At 33.4% G+C, this 21,833-nt stretch overlaps 1 protein-coding gene across 2 annotated transcripts in view; it reads right to left on the bottom strand.

Moving 5' to 3' along the window:
- Positions 1 to 446: 446 nt before the first annotated feature.
- Positions 447 to 21,833, bottom strand: part of LOC115890341 (coiled-coil and C2 domain-containing protein 2A) — a 58,156-nt gene continuing 36,769 nt past the window's right edge. For both annotated transcript variants that reach the window (XM_030910536.1, XM_030910544.1), the window contains 10 exons: positions 20,661 to 20,951; positions 20,297 to 20,459; positions 20,057 to 20,221; positions 19,688 to 19,827; positions 19,493 to 19,631; positions 19,308 to 19,404; positions 19,087 to 19,256; positions 5,422 to 5,660; positions 990 to 1,101; positions 447 to 914 (listed from right to left, as the gene is read on the bottom strand). In XM_030910536.1, coding sequence (XP_030766396.1) covers positions 723 to 914; positions 990 to 1,101; positions 5,422 to 5,660; positions 19,087 to 19,256; positions 19,308 to 19,404; positions 19,493 to 19,631; positions 19,688 to 19,827; positions 20,057 to 20,221; positions 20,297 to 20,459; positions 20,661 to 20,951 — 1,708 coding nt within the window. In that variant the 3' untranslated portion in view covers positions 447 to 722. The remainder of the gene's footprint in view (positions 915 to 989; positions 1,102 to 5,421; positions 5,661 to 19,086; positions 19,257 to 19,307; positions 19,405 to 19,492; positions 19,632 to 19,687; positions 19,828 to 20,056; positions 20,222 to 20,296; positions 20,460 to 20,660; positions 20,952 to 21,833) is intronic.

Here is a 21,833-nt window from a genome sequence, read left to right as displayed (position 1 = left end):
TTTAAATCTTTTTATATTATTTGCAACGTTGGAAATTATTTAAAAAACTATTCTGTTCGGAGTAAAAATTACTTTTTGGGCTTCGCTTATTGTAATGCCAAATGTAGAGCCTCGCCACAAAAATTATAATTTTTAATCCTAATAAAACAGTATACTATTATTTAGAATCGGGAACATTATTTAGAACTCGCCGTTTAATCTGAAATGATAGTTTAGACATTGAATATTAACAGGTTAATTTTAACCATTTTGATTTTAAAAAGAGATTTTCAAAATTAGGCCCCCCCAAACGCCTCCCTGTGCTTTTTCGTAGTCCAATACATTAAATTCAATTAAAGTCCTTTTTTCACTTTGCAAAAAGGTGACAACCCTAAGTATACATAACGTACAATTCGCAATTGTAAACATTTCTTCAGATTTCAAGCAGTCACAAAATCATATGAAAGTTAAAAGTTTGATCAAATTTATTTGCTATTTAAAATGAAAAGGTCGAAAACAGGCATGTAGATTTGTTACCTAAGATATTTATAAAATATAAAACATTTTGGTTTCTTAATTATAGTAGTTAGAATATATAATATTTGGTTTTGTCTTAATTTACTCTATTAGAAAATTTAAATAACAATTCATAAGGGCGACAAGAAAAAAATTGAAATGACTTGACTTGCATTCACCATGGATTTTTGTTGATTCGCTTTAGAATGTTTCAATATCAATAAATTCTAATCAGATGTATCTAAGAGGGTAGCAAATAATATCCAAAGGGACAATACATTTCCTGGATAGTTTTGAACAGCCACTGCTAAAGCAAATTCTTTAACTTCTTGTAACTGATTATGAACACATGTTCGCTTTATCCATTTAGTTATAAATGATATACTGGTGAAGGGTATGTTAATGCAAAACCCTTTTACCTAAAAAAACATTATTTTATATAAAATTACGTATATTACATGTATATCTACAACTAATATTATTAAACCACTAACCAAATAATGTGAAAGGGCTTTGCTGATTTCAAAAATGGATTCAGTTGTGCTTTTGCCATTCATCACAGAGTGCTCAAGTGATTTTAACGCTTCTTTTAGAGATTCAGATACCCTAGATAGAGGCAATATTCATAAATATTCATGACATATATGTATGGGGTGATTCAAGGCGATGGTATAGGTTAGACGTTGATGGAGAACCTTTAATATTTTTTTGAAAATTTGGATATTTACATAAAGTCAGCTGCTACATCTATCTAAATGATTTTCAGCATTACGTTGTTATTACCGATTCTGAATCGTACTAGAACTCTGCAGCGCATGCGCAGGTGAAATATTGCCATATATTTCCTCCTGGGTAGACGTATTACAGTAGAACCGGTAAAAAAAGGAAGCTACTTTGATAATTATTATTAGTAATTTTTAAATAGCTCTACTTAAAAAATCGAAAGGTTTAGGTATGGGAACACAATATATGAAAAGCAATTTTATTAGTCTTTTTTTATATTTAGGTGTTGAATTTAAGATAACAAAGATAAATGTTTTTATCTCTCAATATGATACCCAATTGGTTGATTTAAACCGATCTCTCTGTGATACCCAATTGGTTGATTTAAACCAATGACTAAATATTCCAAGGACAAATAACGCCCGAGAGCAAATTGTTACGATGTCACCAAACAGTGCCGTGGCACATATTTTTCTTAACATAGCTGTTTAAAGAGATATTCATATTTTTTGATAAATGTTTTGACTACGCCTATGGTGTATACGGTGGTATCATACTAATAATTAATTTCGAAAAAAAAAGTATTAAAATGTTTACAAAAGGTACAAAACTAGTATCAACATATAGCACACATCAAGTACATATAATATCAGAAAAATAATTATCGAATTCGATAAGAAAACTAAGAAAACGTTAAAAAGGTGGAGCGGGCTGTTTATTTATCTATGAAACGTAACTTCTGGCTCTTTCTTATCGCTGCGGCTTTTACACTTGAAAGCTAAATAACTGACTAATCACCATTGTAATAAAGTTTATACAAAGTTCACTACACACAAACTATCAAATATCGCTAAAATTGTCACTGGTCACTAGCTGATGAAAAAAAATGGCGTCTAATGTCACAAAATCTGCTGCAGCCCGTATATGCGCGTTACATGTCTTTATATTCTTTAGTCATTGATTTAAACAGATCGAATATATCGATTTAACCACGAGTCTACGAGAGATAGATATAGTAGTCTTTGTCTACGAGAGAGATATAGAATAGTGTGTACAACAGTAAAATTATAAAACTGGCAATAATTTTTAAAAATGTAATACATAATAATGTAATACATACACGGGTGTTCTATTTAAAATAAGGAAGATACTACTACTTTTAATACGAAACGGCAACATTGTAATGCTTAAAATAATTTAGATAGATGGAGCAGGTGCCTTTTGTAAAAATCCAAATTTTTAAAGAATTCTATCACCGGTTTTCCATAGATCTCTAACATGGTACAAAGAAAACAAGGTATGATCGATAGCGGCTCCAATTTCGTTAAGTTTGCGCAGGTTTGCGCATACCACCTGTGACGTCATACGCCATACAAAAAAATATCCATATTGTTCAATTGCCACTAATAAAAAAAGACCTAAAATAGGGAAGAATTAGGACATAACCCCAAAAGTTATGTCAAATCATCGCGCTTGACATTTGAAAAATTATTTTCACATTTTGACACAATCAAATTTCACAGATGACACAATCTGTTTGACAATTTGAAATTGGCGCGCAGAGCTTGCCGACCAATGGTGCCGTTTATCACCTGTGACGTAGTGACCAACCTGCGCAATATCATACCTTGTATTCTTTGTATCATGGATCTCTAACCAACCATAGATGTAAATCACCCTCTATATGTCGTAGGCATAATGCAAATTTTGGCTTTTTATAAAAAGGATTTACAAAAAGCTGGCAAAACAGGAGCATGCAATGCATTTTTCATTATGCCTATACCAATTCAGGAAAATTGCTAAAATGCCGGCAAAACAAGATTAGGAAAATGTATACATATACAGGATGATCCGAACTGTATTCCGCAAACTTCAGCAGCATATTCTGCAGATAAAAATAAGTAAAAAAGTTCGTATAAATATATGTCCTAAAATGGGTTAGTTTCAGAGATACAGAGTGTAGAAATTTTATTTTTATTTAGATTTTTTCTAAATAATTTCTGAGGTAATGTCAATATTTGGATGAAAATTAGTGTCTAGAAGTTTTTTGACATGAAAAATTTGATTTTGATATCAATGACTTGTAGAGGGCGCCACCTACAGATTTTTTAACTGGTTGAAAAGTAATAACTTTTCGTCCGTACCTGTATAAAACTTCTTAGTAAAAAAATATACATTTACGACGTTTTTTTTTAATCAAAAAGGTCTCTTGGTAAAAATCGCTACGAGATGGTTCTCGAGATATTTGGAATCGAAACTGTCAATAACTGTCATCATTGACATAAATTAAACATGTCGACTAAATAAGACTGAAATCATAAATTTGAAATGTCTTTGTGCCAAAACTTTTTTAACAGAAACTGTTTTATTATAATTTTTTCAAAGAAAAATTTATGATTAATTTAAAAAAATAAATCGTTCCCAAATTCGTCATTTCAGGGTGCATCCACACTATCCTAAAAACGGTGTATCGGCGTAACGGCGTAACGACCTTGAATAGATTTCCAGTAATTTTATTGGCTGAAAAATTGATCTATCAAAAATTTCAACCAATAGAATTACTGGAAATCAATTCAAGGTCGTTACGCCGATACGCTGTTTTTAGGATAGTGTGGATGCACCCTCAGTCATATCATCATCTCTACTATCCAATCAACGTGTTTATTTTTTGTCAATAATGACATGTATCAATAATGACATGTATTGACTATTACCATTCTAAATATCTTGAGAACGGTTGCTCGTAGTGATTTTTACTAAGATACATTTTTTACAGTAAAAAATCACAGAAATATATATTTTGTCACTCAGTAGTTTTATATAGGTACGGACGAAAAGTCATTACTCTCAGCGTTGCCAGAGCTGGTACATTTTGGAACCGTTTGTACCAAAGTACATTTTTTACATTTCTGGTACATTTTTTAATAGTAAACATTGATTACAACAATAATTTTTTGAAATCGGCAAATTACACTCCAAATATCGAAAGTTCAAAAAAATCGACAATTTTTCCTAATACCGCTCATCACTAATTTCGTTTTCTACATCGCCGGTATCGCCCTCTATCAAATATAAGTCAAACTATATTCTGGCGATTGTCTGTACTCTTCATACAATGTGTAGAGTGCCGTTTTCGGCTCTTCGAAATATGATGGCTGCATCGCTGATGTTACACCAATCCCGTATGTTTCTTAGCCAGGAATGTTGTTTTCTTCCTGGGCCTCGCCGTCCCTCTATTTTTCCTTGTAGAATCAGCTTAGGAATGTAATATTTGTCTCCTCTAAGGATATGGCCGAGGTATGAGACTTTCCTTTCTTTAACTATATTAAGCATTTCTCGTTCATAGCTTGCAGTTCTTAAAACTTCTTCGTTGGTTGCATATGCTGTCCATGGCACACGTAAGAATCTCCGGAGAGTCCACATTTCGAAAGCCTCGATGCGGTTCAGGGTTCTAGCCTTGAGTGACCAGGTTTCTGCGCCGTATAGTAAGAAGGGCCATATGTAGCATTTCACTACCCGTAGTCTAAGTGTTAGCGGGAGACTGCGTGCTAATAGGAAGTTTTTAAGTTTAAAAAATCATAGGTAGTGCGTCTCTAACATCCATTAAATTTGGAAGAGCATAAATTGCTATTTTTAAAGCAACCACATTTCTTTATATTCCAATGTTTACTACTAGCCTTTTAGATACATTTTTGAAAAACCTCTGAATCGTGACTGATATGCAACTGCCTCTCTGACTGTAATTAATCGATCAAGAACTTTTGTCATCAAAATCTACCGATGATTCTTGAATAGAATTTCTAAAAAAGAAAGTGTTAATAATTCCTTTAGAGATATCTACCTAGTTGTATTCACTGTCGTGAACAATTTTACAATCAAGCCGGCAGCTGACAACTTCACGTTGTGACGGCACTGCTTTTGGCAAGTTGTAAAATAACTAAAACTAATCAGTCACAACCTGATATACATTCTTCTGTTTTTATTTTGCCGGTATTTTATCAGTTTGTCCGAATTAGTGTAGTCATAACAAAAAGTGCATTCTATGCTCGCTCCCATTTTGCCGGATTTATGGTAAATTGCCTAGGAAATTTGTAAAATGTCTAAATCTGCATTACGTCTAGGACATATACAAAAACTGTTTTTCCAAAATAAGGTATCACATTTCAGGGGTATTAAGAATATTGGAAGAATAATCTATACTACCTATGATTGAAAATTGTTCTATTTCCAGGTCTCCATTTTGCAATCTTCTTTTTTAATTTTCTCTCTAATTGCCTTTCGATACTGTATGTATCTTCGATTAAAGATATAAAATTTAATTTGTTAATTGAAATGGCTGGTGCAAAAGTATCTTTGTCAAAAAGTGGCCACCAATCCGAGTTACTGCTTAAATCAAATCTTAAAAGAGCCGGATTATCGCTTCTCTGAGTGTTACCCCATACCTATTAGAATTTTTTTAAACTATACCGGGTGTTTCTCAAAAGTGGCACACCCCTGTAACTTTTTTATTTCTTCATATAAAAAAAAAACAGATTTGGTATGTTGATCTTTTATTTTTTTGGTATCCTGATTTATGTCAAGTACTAACGTACTTGAACCTCGTTTATTTATCTGAAAAAATAAAGAAGTAATAGGGGTGAGCCACTTTTAAGAAACACCCGGTATAATACGTAAATAAATATTCACAGGGGCTGCGATAATAGATAGTTAAAGCACACTACCACTTCTTACTTAGTTAAAGCACACCTCCTTTACACTAAACCACAGAAGTCTTCTCCTGTAACCACAGAAGTCTTCTCCTGTGACAACACTATGTATCTCTTGATCTTGAGAGGTAACGCAGAAACTTACAGTTGTGGTTGCATTCTCGTTTGAACAAGAGTTAAAGCAAATATTTTGACTTTAACCAGATTTTGACGTACGTAAATGCCTTAGGGCGCAAACATAGTGAGGCATGCAACTCGATGCAACTCGATGCGATGCTCGCCAAGATGCTGGCCGCGCTGTTCGCCAGGATGGTAGCTGCGATGCATCCTACGCGCACTGTTTTAAAACGGCAAATAGGTGCGCGTAGGCATACTGAAGCATTTACCATCGCCGTTTTGTTATACCAGTTTATATAAAAAGTAGTTATTAATTAATTAATTAGTATATAGGCCCTTGTTGCATTTCAGTTGATTTCAACAAATTCCGACCGCAGCGCTACAACGGCAAAAATCAGATATTATCCCTACCTATTTCACGTGGCCGTCATGTTGATCGCGTAGAATAATATTGAAATCGTGGTTTGGTTATAATATTTAAGTATTTTAGTTTTTTGTTAATGCAATTATTGAGACAAAAAAGAGATAAAACACTTAGGTACGAGGTTTGTGTGATGTAACGCTGTTTCGGGCAATAAAAAATAAATGAAAAAGAATTCGAACTAGGCGTCGTGCTGTGTTGGGACAATTTCAAATGTTAATAAAATTGCCGAAAAAATGTTAACGCGTAAAGGAGAGCGTACTTAGGGCGTTGTTGGGTGGAATTACATACATTCGATAACTCAACTTTCCCGGATATTCAACTCTCCCGAAACAAAATTTTATAGCTTCATAGATTTGATCAAAAGCAAAAATGGATTCAAGCATTTCGACGAAACCAGTGAGTAAACAAAGTGCTCGTTACATCATCAAAAAATTAAAAAGACATATAGGTACTATGAGAGGATAAAATATAATTTGCAATATTAATGGTATACTTTTTTTAATCAACTAGCGATTAAAGTACTTGCTATAAATAAATGAAGTCCATAAACTAATTTCGATTTTGAAAATAGCTACTGTCACTAGAAACTTGCCATGACAACATCAGCCCTCTTTGTTGCCATTTTATTGAAAAATTGCTCTTTATTCAAAATCTGAGCTAGATAGGTATAGGCTACCCTAATAATAGTTTGAAAGAGCATTTGAATCTGTTTCGATTTATTTTAAAAAATACAGGTTGTCGTATTTGAAATAACAAGGTTTTTATGTAAAATAAATATTTAAAATAAATCATCAATTTTTGATACCCCTGTATAAATTTAAGGGAGCAATACAATTTTTCAGTAAAGTTTATTTCTCTATCTTTAAACTCATTAGCACAATAATTAATTGTAAAAAGTAATGCACAGGGTGTTGATAATTTATTCCATTGTAGCATGCATATCTAAATATCTTTAAATATCTCAAAAGCCAAAGCTTGTAAACATATTAATATATAATAACCCTTATAATAAAGGCCTTATTTTGTGTCCAAGGATACAAATATGAAATAAAATACCGGGTGTTTCATAAGAAAAAATATAACTTTGGTGTAAATCTTAGTTCTGACATACCCTGTATATTTCAATAAAATATTTTGTTTCTACATATTTCCGTTTTCGTATAATCAACCAAGGCGAATGAGTTGCGCCACTCTGTATACAGGGTGCTACAAATTCGGGGTACGAGCATTGGTATCTCGGTAACCGTAATATATACGAACGTAGTTAAATTGGGGCAAAGTTGCGCTTTAGGATATTCACCAAGATGCCATCAATTTTTTTTTAAAAATTTCAAGGATTGTTTTTTTTTTAAAAAATTTCATGGATTTGATTTCCAAAAAAATCCGTTTTTTTGGAAAAAACGGATTTTTTTGGAAATCATTTTTATTTTTTCCTGCCGTCACTTTTTAGGAAATCAAAAAGCTAATTGCACATTCTCATTGTCACTTTATTAGGGCTATCTGATAATATTTTTAGATTTTCAAATTAGCTGAAAATTTGTGAGATACAGTGGCCAACTTAATTTTTTTAAATACGGACCTGCATTTTTTATTTCAGATTTTGAAAGAACTCGGTCTCCTGAGTACAATGATATGCCACACTTAATATTTTTATTTGTTTCGGATGTTTGAACATACTTAATTTATTTAAACTAATTTCAAGTCCGGCTCTGTTTTTTTTAAGATTTAAGGTCTGTTCCCAGAAGAATCCCGGACTAGTCAGCGCGTTTCTTATTGGTTGAAATGCGTAGAAACCTGACTAACAATCAGGTTTCTACGCATTTTAACCAATGAGAAACGTGCTGACTAGTCAGGGATTCTTCTGGGGACAGACCTTTAGTATATTTATCATTACAATATTGTCAAGGTCAAAGTGTATGTAGCGCTAAAATGTATTACTGGTTACCTGCACAACCGCAACGTGTCAAGAAAAATGACGCATCCGCCAGAAAGTAAAATACATTTTTAGGCGCCATCTTTTAATCAAGTCGACAAGTAAGCGAATCAGACAATGGAATTGTCCAGTATGAAGTAGAACGCTCTCCGAGAATTGTAGAAGTTTCGAGAAGCAGTCAATAGTGTATATAAGCTGGAGCCATCGACAACTGGAACAGTTTGAAGTTTGAATATACCGCGTTTAAATTATTACGAATCGGACAATTTGGTGAAGGAATTTTACAAATAGTTAGTTATTGTGTGTATAAAGTGAGATAATAAATTCGTTAAGTATTTTATCGTGAGTTTAAATTAGTGGACCCACGGAATCCGTAACAATTGGTGTCAGAAGTGGGATTCAAGAGGATTTTAAGAAGAAATTAAGTGGACTGGAAGGTTTTTAGACCGAATTAGAGTATTTTTATGGTTGCTACAAGGGAGCAAGCGAAGAAAATGGAGGAAGTAAGCAAATTATTGGGCGATTTTATGGAGAATATGAGAAGAGAGAAGGCAGAAGAACAAGAAAGACTCTGCAAAGAACGAGAAGAAGAGCGAGCCCGATTAGAAAGAGAAAAGGAAGAGGAAAAACTACGACGTCAACAAGAACAGGACCGGCTTGAGAACATTTTCGAAGATTTGAAAGTTCAACGACAACAAGAGAAACAAGAAGAACAGGACCGGCTTGAGAAAATTTTGGAAGATTTGAAAATTCAACGACAACAAGAAGAACAGAACCGGCTTGAGAAAATTTTCGAAGATTTGAAAATTCAACGACAACAAGACAAAGAAGAAGAACAGGACCGGCTTGAGAAAATTTTAGGTAATTTAGAAATCCGTCAAAAGAATGAATGGAGGGAAATTTTAGAAGATATAGAGACGCACCGCCACAAAGAAAGACAAGAAGATCAAAACCGTCTTAAGAAGAACTTTGAAGAACTGAAAAAAAGGCAAGAAATCCACCTTCAAGAAGCCGTAGAAGATCTGGAGGAGCGCCTTCAGCAAAAAATAGAAAGGTTGGAGATGGACCTACAGAAGACCAAGTAAGGACACCTGGCGTTCCGGGAACTGCGAACCTTAAGGCCCCGACCTACGATGGACAAACGACATGGACAATGTACCACCGTCAGTTTGAAGCAGCGGCTGCTGCCAATGGATGGACTGACCAAGAGAAAGCAGCAGCACTTGTCATCGCGCTGCGTGGCCTTGCCCTGGAACTGCTGCAAACTATTCCTACAGCCCAACAGCAGGAATACGAATCATTGGTTGCTGCATTGGACAGAAGATATGGCGATCAACATCGACGTCAACTTTACCAGGCCCAGATTAAGACACGCATGCAGAGGTCCGGAGAGAGTCTGCAGGAATTTGAAGCAGACTTACATCGGCTGGTACATCTAGCATACCCAGAAGCACCGGAAGGATTTAGGGAGGAACTCGCTGCTCAGTGCTTTATCAACTGAGGGACAACGAATTGCAGAGGGCGCTGCAAATATCCCGATTTTCTACCAGCAGCGAAGCACTGGTTAGGGCGCTGGAAATCGAAGCTGCCTTTAGCGCCATCCCTAGACCGAAGATAAGATCGGTAACGGTCGAGGAACAGCCCGGAAGTTCTCACATACGTTTGGAGGAGATGTTTAGTAAACTATGTGAGTTACTAGTGAACAAGAGTAACAACAACACCCAGACAGAGAACCATAGAAGATCCCAGGACATAAGGTGCTATAGATGTGGTAGGAATGGCCACATTAAACGGGATTGCCGCGTCCAAATGCGATCCCGTTCACCATCCAGAGAACGAAGGCACCAGGAAAACTAAAATCAGTCAATACTAAGGGGCGACTATTGACTGAGGAGAACAGAGCCCCCAGGATTTTTTCCATTAGGAGTCTAGGAAGAACCGCTGACAGTTTGGTGATCGACGGGAAAGTCAATGGAAAGGGAATTCGAATGACTGTGGATACTGGCGCTATGGTATCGTTGGTACGGGCTAACTCAGTGCAAGGGTTGAAGCTGATGCCTCCGAGAAGAAGAGTGTGTTTACGTACAGTCACGGGGGAAATGGCCGTTGTACGGGGAGAGGCTTTCATAGAACTGGAGTTAGGGAAGTTTCGGCATAGCGTTTTAGTGGCAGACATTGAAGATGATTTTATCATGGGTTTGGTTTGGTTTGGATGTGATCAGTCAACATGGTTTTTCGTTGGATCACCATAGAAACATCCTGAAAATCGGAAATGAGGAATTTGCTGTATCTAAAGAGAAGAGACCAGGAAATATGGAAGCAAGATCAGCGGAAATTGTGATGATACCTGGTGATACCAAGAAGACTGTGTTCGGAAAAATGGAGAAACCCTCTGGGTGCCGTGTAGGACGGGTAATTATCGACAACGAGCCAGATCGACGACGAGCTACCTTGGAAATGAAACATCGCGAAAGCACTATCAGAGTAAGGAGTTTTAAGCTGAGAGCTGATGAACAGTGGACTACGACACAATTGAGGAACGATCAAATGGAAGATACAGACATCGGAACAATACTACGGCTCAAGGAAGGTAAAGGCGAGAGACCACCGTGGCAGGATATTGCGGACAGAGGGCTGATTTTCAAAGCTCTCTGGGCTCAATGGAATTCACTGGTGAAAGAGAATGGATTGTTAAGGCGCACGTGGGAAAGTGCGGATGGCCGAACAGTAACTACTCAGTTACTGGTACCAAGGAAGACAGTTACCCAGGTATTGGAAGAAATTCACGGTGGTAAAACTGGAGCCCATCTTGGAGTAAACAAGACCTTGAGTAAGCTGAGAGACCGTTTTACTGGGTGGATTATTGCGAAGATGTTAAGAAATGGTGTCAACGTTGTAAGATTTGCGCAGCTAGACAAGGACCAAGTACTCGATCTGGAGGAAAAATGGAACAAGATAACGTTGGACTGTCGTTCGAAAGAATCGTTAGGAACGAAAGATTACTGGAAGTTCATAAGGCCGTTAGAAGTAAGATTGCGCTAGCCAGTGACCGGATGAAAGCTCGTTACGACCTCAGAGCTAATTCTACGGGATTTCAACAGGACGATATGGTATGGTTATATAACCCGCAGCGGAAGAAAGGGAGGTCTTCAAAGTTAACTCCAGCATGGGAAGGTCCTTATACAGTCATCAAGAGGATAAATGATGTTGTGTACCGGATTCAACGCAGCCCTAGAAGTAAGATGAAAGTAGTTCATCTGGATCGATTGAAGAGATACCAGATAGGAAACCTTGATCGGGACGATCAAATTTGAGAAGGGGGCAATGTCAAGGTCAAAGTGTATGTACCGCTAAAATGTATTACTGGTTGCCTGCACAACCGCAACGTATCAAGAAAAATGGCGCATCCGCCAGAAAGTAAAATATACAGTGACTATATTCAACTGTCACTGTAGTAAAATACATTTTTAGGCGCCATCTTTTAATCAAGTCGACAAGTAAGCGAATCAGAAAATGGAATTGTCCAGTATGAAGTAGAACGCTCTCCGAGAATTGTAGAAGTTTCGAGAAGCAGTCAATAGAGTATATAAGCCGGAGCCATCGACAACTGGAACAGTTTGAAGTTTGAATATACCGCGTTTAAATTATTACGAATCGGACAATTTGGTGAAGAAATTTTATAAATAGTTAGTTATTGTGTGTATAAAGTGAGATAATAAATTCGTTAAGTATTTTATCGTGAGTTTAAATTAGTTGACCCACGGAATCCGTAACAATATTGATAAGCTTTCAAACTTAACAATGACGTGGGGTAAAACATTGAATACGGAAAATCAAATGCAATAACTAAAGGGGCATAAAAGTGAAATCAATACATTTCAACATTTACAATAAAGAGTACAAAATGCATTCGGAAATTCGGAACTATGACAAGAAGTTATATTCAAAGAGCTATAAAATAATAAATAAGATTGAACAAAAAATAAATTTGTGCATTAGGGAGGGTGGTAATCCTTTTGAACGTGTAGAGCATTAGAAACTAGCTTATAGAAGTTGATTTATTTATAATAACTACGATTAATATTATGAATATTATTAGATCGTAAACTGAGATTCCAAATTCACAATAAAAAAAGTTAAAAATAATATCTTTAAATTGCTGACCTGGATATTATTTATTTGAATCTTTGAATTGGCTCAATTTTCCTTATTCAATGTTAATTAGCGCTGATCAATATTGTTGCGATGAATATAATCAGATTAAATGATTAAAAAAACCAGAGTCGTACTTGAAATTATTTTAAATAATAATTAAATAGTTTTGTTGTCGTTCAGGTACCAAAACAAAAAAAAGTATCAAGTGCAGCACATCATTATACTCAGGAGACCGAGTTCTTTCAAAACCTGAAATAAAAAATGCAGGTCCGTATTTAAAAAAATTAAGTTGGCCTCTGTATCTCACAAATTATCAGCTAATTTGAAAATCTAAAAGTACTATCAGATAGCCCTAATAAAGTAGCAATGAGAATGTGTAATTAGTTTTTGATTTTCTAAAAAGTAATGACAGGAAAAAATAAAATTGATTTTCCAAAAAATCCGTTTTTTCCAAAAAACTCAGCAATCCTTGAAATTTTTAAAACTTTTTTGATGGCACCTTGGTGAACATCTCAAGGCGCAACTTTGTCCCAATTTAACCATCTTTGTATCTAATACGGTTTCCGAGATACCAATGATCGTACCTCGAATTTGTAGCACCCTGTATAGGTGTTCCATTTAAAAAAAAATATTCGCGATCCACTCACACTTTTTTGAGCCACCCTTTAGAAGTTCAAATATTTTCCTCAAATAAATCCTAATACAGACTTTATGTCTGGACTACAAAATTCATAAGTTTTTTATTATAGGAGCTGCAGATGCCCGACGCACTATTGCCGGACCCTGTAGAATCAAGTTGATTACATTGTTGGTGATAAATTAAATACTAGTATTGTGAACATTTTATTCCACCCGACTCTAGTTCGACATATGCTCAACGAATTGTGATCTTAAACCGACCAATCAAATGTAAAGTTTCAGGCATCCGCGTCCGCTTCTCGCAAAAAACAAAAATTTTGTTTCCTATATTTATTTCCGACATCTAGGTGCGTGGCGAGGTGCGAGGCTCCAGTATGTTTTGACGCATAAATTTGTACATGTTTGATTCAGCATCGTCGGATGGCGAGGTGAATGGCGCGCATCGCGTCGATATGAAATGCCCCGCACTATGTTTGTCATATACGTATATGATGTTTGTACGATAGTCGCGATGCATCCTACGCGCACTTACTCGCCGTTTTAAAACAGTGCGCGTAGGATGCATCGCGGCTAGCATTCTGACGAGCAGCACGGCCAGCATCTTGGCGAGCATCGCATCGAGATGCCTCACTATGTTTGTGCCCTTAGATCTTATAAACTTCGTGGATAAAGCTATGCCATATGTATATTACACACGACTTTGTTTACGGGACTTTCACATACATTTTTCTATTTATTTCTTTCTAGAATAAGATTATCGTATAAGCCTATCCATCTCTCTGAATATGCTACTCAGCATGCGCAGAACGATATTAGACGTGAATGCTAACTTGGAGCGTTTTTTCGCTGCGTTGACAACAATTACTAAAAATATATATAGACTATTATTTTTTTTAATCAAGATATAACTGATATGTGTATTAATTATTTTGAAAATATTTGTCATATTTTTTCAATATACTTTTTATATAAATTTTAAACAAAAATTAAATTATCTAACGATATATTCTTTTTTAAAAATGTTTTAAATATAGCTATGATGAATGGGCAACACATAAGATCAGTAACCAGTAGCGATGGGAACTATCGAATGAATTAGACTATCGAATGGTTAATGAATGAATGATTTCAACTATCGAATGGTTTTATTCGAATAAAATCATTCATTCATTTGTAAACTAAAGCATATATGACAACCTCGCCGTGCGACTAAATGGTTATCGTTGAGCCACGACCATAGACAAACTAACAAAAGCAAGACGCGTCAACGCTGTACTGCAAAACGGCAACAAGTTTGATAAGAGTTTATTACCGCGCTTGCGTCAACTGGCCTTTTAGACGAGGACGGTTTACTTATGGATTGTGTATTTTGTAGTAGTCTTTTAGACGAGAATGTTTTACTTATGGATTGGGTATTTTGTAAAAAGGATGTTTAATTAATAAGCGTTTATTAAAATCAAATACATTTATTTCCATTTCCATCGGTAAAATAAACACTAATTTCTGGACGTAACAGATATAAAAACAAAAAAAAAGTCAAATAAACGAAAACGTATTCCTCTTTAATAAGAGGAATACGTTTTCGTTTATTTGACTTTTTTTTTTCGTTTATTTTAATAAATAATAAAAAAGATGATAAAAAAAACAACAGTTATATGGCAAACGAAATAAAAGCATTATTCTTCAAAAGGTACAAAAAAATAATTATGTATATTATAATATTAATAATAGGAACAACAAGAAACATCTTAAAAATATACAACTTTTTCAAATATAAAACAAAAACATAAACTTCACATTTTCACAAGAATTTAAAAAATATTAACATTTAGAGTCTATTATAAAATATAAAGCACGAAAATTCAAATCATAAAGAGATTTAAAAGATAAAGATTCTTATAACTTACAGTCAATTTGTAGGACCTTCGTTTTGTGTACGTTAGCGATGTAATCACAATAATATGTATAATCACAGTAATTATTATGCTCTTCATAAGTGTAAAATGTATTACATTATTTGTTTTCGTTTTGTACGCTAATAAAATAATAGTAATAACCAATCAAAACGCAAAATCAGGAATTCAACAGTTCGTTCAAGGCAAAAACGTTTTTCGTTTTATTTAGGTTAGGTTTGACGAGTGCGACTGCGCGATGATTTCTGACTCAACTGGCCAGCGCAAAAACAATAATTCGATTTCCTCAATCGTTTGAAAAGTCTTGCTTTTGTTAGTTTGTCTATGGCCACGACTATCGAATGCTTTTGATAAATGAAATTTAGTATTCGTTTGAATTTTGTATGCGTCAGTGCATTATTGGTTCTTCCAAATTTTTATAACTTCGCCGTATAAATACTGTGCTATTTTTGCGTTTATTAAAATTGTTAAAATACTAAAATAGTAGTTATTTTTTAATTTTATTTATTGACGATTGTGTGCATGTGCAGGTGGTCAAAATTTTTCCGATAATTTGTGTGGTTTTTCGTAGTCCGATCTTTCAATTATTTCATTTTATATGGTATATGGTCTATTTTTTAATGGGAAATTTTGAGAAGTAGCAATTTTTAAGAGAGATGAGATGAACTTAATTTTAAAATTAATTTTAAAAATACATATTTGTATTTTAGATGTTTTAATAATACCTATGAATTAGTTGGAACTTAATAATTATATTTAAGTAATGTGGTTAAATAAATGGTTATCGAACTCAAACTATGGGGTGAGAAAATTAAAATGAAAATTTTACACGTGCCAATTTAAAAAAAAAGTTAACGATGTTTGTATTTTGTTTATGCTAATTCTCTTACATGTAGTTTTTGCGAAGAAATATTTCATTTATTTTTTTAAAGTAAATGCCAGTAAAAGTAAATATAATTTTTAAATAGTAATATAAAGCACCTAATATAAATAATTTTGATTTCTAATTTTTATTTATATTTTCCTTCCATTATACCGCTTGCTTAGAAAAATTAATAAATGTTTATATTTCATGATTTTAAAATTTGTTGTTAATATAACAAATTAGTTCTGTAATTATTATTATTTAATAAACCAACGTTGCCAAAAAAATTAGAGATTATATTATTTTTAAATAGGATCTAATATAAATAATTTTGACATCTAATTTGTTGTTTATATTTTGCTACTACTTAAAAAAAATATTTATATTAAATGATTTTAAATTTTGTTGTTAATAGGTATAACAAATTATTACTGTTATTATTATTTATTAAACCAGTCTTTGCTTAAAAACATTAAAAATAATTTTCCTACATCCAAAATAACAAGTATTATTGCAGTGTAACAACAGAATATTAATAAAAATGCAGAATATATAGACATACTATCCCTAACTAACTAAAGCCAAACAATAATATTCTTTGCTAATATCAATAATACAAAAATATGGCAACAGCGCCCTTCATAATGTATTTTCTGTGTAAATACTAGCACCTCAATAAAAAAAATAATGTGTCCTTATCTATATATGACTCCGCAAAAAATCAAAGATGCCGGCTTCTTTCATAGCATTGCCACCGACCGCTTTCTCGGAAAAAAACCTACGTCGCCGGGCGACAACTAAAATTCAGTTAATATTTTATTATAATCGATCCTGACGAATAAATGAATTTCATAAATGAATGAATTTTATAAATGAATGAATTTTATAAATGAATGGTTTTTGCTGCCGAATTACTAGAATACAATATTTCAAGGCAGATGACGGATCTATTCGATAATTTTTATTCGAATAGTTTTCAACGAATGTTTTCTTACTAACTATCGAATTATTCGAATGAATTGCAACTATCGAATGTTTCGATAGTATTCATTCGATAGTTCCCACTACTAGTAACCAGGGAAACATTAAAATATTTTTTGACATTGAAAAGTCAAAACATATTTTAATAAAAAAAAAATTAATGTCACTTTTTCGTCAATTATGTGCTTTTTGTATACCGCTGTATACCGTATATGGATTTCCGTCGATATCTCTGTTTTTTTTCTCAGGTAAGATTTCGACAGACGATGACAGAAGATGACGTATACCAATCTATTTATTTTACTAAAAAAAGTTTCTAATAATTTTTAAGTTAACTATGGATGGGTTTAAATATAAATCCATCATGCGTCGTTTCTTGTTCTTTTTAACCAGTTTTATTGGTTTATTTCAAAAATGACAGATCGTATTTCAATTTTATTGGTTTGACGGAACGATGAACGACAAACGGACGCCGATGCGTATGAACCATAGCAAAGAATATCTTAATACCCTAGAAGTCTCGTCTCGCATCAAAATCTGACCTGTCCTTCGTACTTTGTTACAAAGTACTGATTGACCCTTCGATTTTGCGCTCCCAAAATGTTGCGCCTACGTGCGTGCACGCACTGCACGTTCGGCAGGAACGGCCTATGGGAACGGCCCTGCCCTTGACAATGACAAAATCATAGGTTGTAAACCTAAGGTATGTCAGTTTTTGACGGGTGTTTGATTGTTCTCTGTTCGGTTTTAATATAAAAATAGATGCAATCTTTTTTAAATTACTCAAAATCGGCTGGTCTAAAAATTCGGCTGGTTCAAATTTGGCATGTGTATTTACCAACAAACACAACAACAAAAAAAACAAAATTTCTCTAACAAAAAAAAATGTGTATTTACCATACATAAACCTTTAAAAAATATATTTGCGACTTTGCTGTAAAATCAACAGGGGAGCCAATATTTGAACAATTCAAAATTTGCATGAGATTTCCTGTTTCCAACGATGATGCACCAACGGTATATTCCTTTCTACATATATTTATGAGTAATATCGAAAAAATAATTATCATATTATTGGAAGTACGAAGACATTTGCAACTTAAAATATATTTAATATTCAAAAGTATTGGAACATAGAGACACTTTCTATGATTACTTTTATTAAGAGTTTACTAAAATTATATTCCACCTTTTAGAGTTTCACATATTCATTCAGGTATTTTGGCCAAGAACTAACATTTAGAATAAGTAAATAGATTGAAAAATGGAGTATTCGTTTGCTTAAAAATAGGTCCATATTTTTTTCTGTTACACGTGTCTCAAAATTTCGGAAATAACTCAAATAACTAGCTAGTGCGGTGCTACTCTTGACATCGTTCGCATTTTGCGTATGCGCATTTACATGTATATTGTTATATGGCGTTCTCGAAGATGCGAGCGATATTTGAAGATGCGAGTGGTTAAGAATAGGTACCCTGATTCGCTACGTTTGCGTTTTGTACGTACGTTAAAGATACGCATAAAAATTACGTATAACGTCTTTGGTCGTGCTTTAAGCAACAAACACATTGCAACCGATCCGCCTTGATATTAATGTATGCTCGTTTTCTAGTGATTTTGTGATAGTAGATATAGTTGATCTAATTATTCTGTTCAAAAACCGTTCGATGTAGAAGAAAAATCAAAAGATGTAAATCTTGTTAAAAAAGGGATGAACAATCCAGAAAGATTATATTATTTTAAGAAAAGTATTTATTTTAAGAAAATAACTCGGAGCGGAATGTGAGCCGGTAGAGGTAATGAGAGCAGGAAAACAATACTTAATGGAAATAAAGTGCCTTTATACCTGGAAATCATATCACCAATTCTTTTTAATATATCTGGGCATAAATTTCAATAAAAGGATAAATAGACGATATTATTTGATAGATAATTTGAAGAGATTTTCCTTTTAGTATATTTACGATTAAATATATATCCGGCAAAATGATTCATCATAGTTCTTTAAATTTTACAGCTTGAATTAAGATAAACAAGATAAAATTCTACTGACTAAATAACTCTTTTATGCGTTGGCACAGTGACAAGTTAATCTATAAAAATAAAAATTGTATTATTTAAAGCAAAAAACTTACATTTGTCTCGTTCGCCAAACAAAAAACTCTCTGTAAAGGACAATAGGGATCCAACAAACTATATTTTTTATTATTAACAACGTCTAGGATTGAATAAGTTAGGGCTTTAGAGCTTCTGTCATATTCACAAATCAGGACATACGCAGTCACGCCATGGGGTATACCAAAACCTAAAAACCACGTTAAACAAAAAAATGGGGTCTATTTTTAGTAATTTTTACCTAAAAGCAACCAAACTTCTTGTTTCAGAGCTAAGAGAAAACACGTAAGGGCTATGCAGTGATCTATGACTGATCCTACCATTGTGTTTAGCATTTCCTAAAATGAATTTTATGTTTGTGACAAGTGACAAAAAAAAAATATTGTGACAACAATAAAAAAATATTATTTTAACATAATATCTTACATCTGTAGTTTGCCACACATTCTGATAAAATTTATTAACTTCCATACATGGTATTAAGGACACATAGTTCAGACACTGTTCGGTGGTTATTTCAAAAATTTCCATGTCTGTTTGAGGTGGCTCCAAGGGTTTGATATACCTTTATATACAAATTCATTATACATTTTTATAACGGTTACAAAATAATCACTATACCTGGTAATACAGTGCGTTCTTTTATTAATACCTATCGAAAGAGCATTAAATTTATTTAAAGGAAAATTGTTATTGAAAGCATTATTCCATCGTAGTATATGATTTTTAATGAATGGTACTTCATTACAAGGAAGCTCATCCTAAAAAATGTTTGTCATAAAACTCGTAAAACATTCATGAAAATTTAATGTTAGTATACATCATCATATCACTTTTATACAGGGTGTCTCTTACATAAGTTCACAAATTTACAACGTAGTATATTTCCACCCTAAAACGCCCATTAGGGTTTATTAAAAAAAAATTAAATTTTACTCTGTCTTATTGGACTTATTTAAGAGACACCCTGTGTATTTATGGGAGTACTACCATGTTAGGTTCTAATAAAGGAACACTAGGACTTATACTCAGATTTAATTGAAGATAAGTGCCACTTAATCCAGAAATATGCCTTGGCGATCTTTGAGTTTGTTCTTCCACAAATTCATACCCGTATATTAAGTTGGGCCTTTTTATTTCAAACCAACCCTGCATCTATTAAATGATTAAAAATACATAATAAAAAAAATATTAAACATTTATAAAATTCCTTAGATAGGATTTACCTACATTCAAACCTGTAGTAAGGGCAGATATAGGAATATTTATATCTCCTAACCAAAACGTTATATCCTCCTTATCATCAGTGTCAGAAGAAGCTATCCAGTCAAATACTTTTATAGATATTGTAGTATTCAAAGCGTTAGGATTTAAATAATCCATGTGATGACTTCTGAAAAACAATGTTATGATTACAAAAGTTTTTATTGAATTCTTTCGTACGATCGAAAAGAAACAGCGTCTAGTAGGCTTGAAAATGACGTTCGATAACATTTTCCATTTTCCATATAATTTTACATACAAAATGACAGCAAACTTTATTTCCAAGCCATATCTGATGCCGTTTATACTTGCACAATCCTATTGTACTTACTTCACTGGCAGTTCTACCAATTCATTCCATAGAGGATTGCATCCTGATCCAACATTAGTTTTCACTATGTAATCCTCATGGCTTATTTCTAAAAATGGTCTAATTGTCTCATCTACACTTTTTCGTTTAGGTAAATTTTTAGCAGTGAATATTTTCACAAATATTTTGCAATGTCTCTCAGGAGTATCATCAACTTGCATCACTTCCTGTACTTTAGGCAGTGGTTTATTCAAAATCGGAGTCAACCGGAACCAATTAAAAAAATTGTTTATTGATCGTTTAACAATTTCCCTACGAAAAAATATTTTGTTCTAGTTTTAACTCTGCTCATATATTGTCGGTATACACCGACTTTAATTTTTTAACAATATAATATTTAAAATTCATATATTTTTACAAAAAAAGTTGATCAAAACGCCATTTTTTTGTACATAAAGTTCACAATGTTATATTACACAATTGTTCAAGTCCATATTATGTAAAAAAATACACGTAAATAAAACATTTGTTAAACATCCTTTACACTATGCGGAGAACTCTTCGAAAAAAGTCAAGGGCGCATTTCGTCGCCCAACTTTGTTGCATTTCGATTTATTTCCAGTTGTCTTGACCCACTTCGGTTTGCCTCGACCTACTTTCGATTCTTAAAAGCGCCTGAAAACTACTCGTGAGGAGGATGTGGGGCAATTTTTTTTGGCGTCTCCTGTTGCCTCGTTCAATTTTGTTTCGTTTTGAGCTATTTCCAAAACGTGGCGGTATCTGTACCCGAGGCAAAAGACTTTTATTCATAAATCTCAGTGAAATAAGTAAACCTAGACGTTTCTAAAATAGTTGTTGGTACGATGATATTGCGTTAATTGCATTATATTTAAGAACAAAACTTTTCACTCAATCTGCAGGGATATAATTACAATATGTTTATTATTTGATTTTATTATAATGAATTAGTATATAAAATAATTGTATATGTTATTATACGTTATAATTGTTGTTACTCGGCCTTAATTGATTAATATAACAGTAGTATTGCTTGATGAGTAATACTGGCAACATCATCAATATATCGAGCTGATTGGGAAAATTATTGATTGACCCGATGTCAATAAAAGATACTTTTATATATAATAATAACATGGTTTGATATAAATCAATTCAAAATAAGAAATAATTAGA

This window comes from Sitophilus oryzae, unplaced genomic scaffold (assembly GCF_002938485.1).
Source record: "Sitophilus oryzae breed Bouriz unplaced genomic scaffold, Soryzae_2.0 scaffold_1178_pilon_pilon, whole genome shotgun sequence".
Taxonomy (NCBI): domain Eukaryota; kingdom Metazoa; phylum Arthropoda; class Insecta; order Coleoptera; family Curculionidae; genus Sitophilus; species Sitophilus oryzae.
The sequence above is the reverse complement of the archived record's forward strand: the minus strand, read 5'-3'. Positions and strand labels throughout refer to the sequence as shown.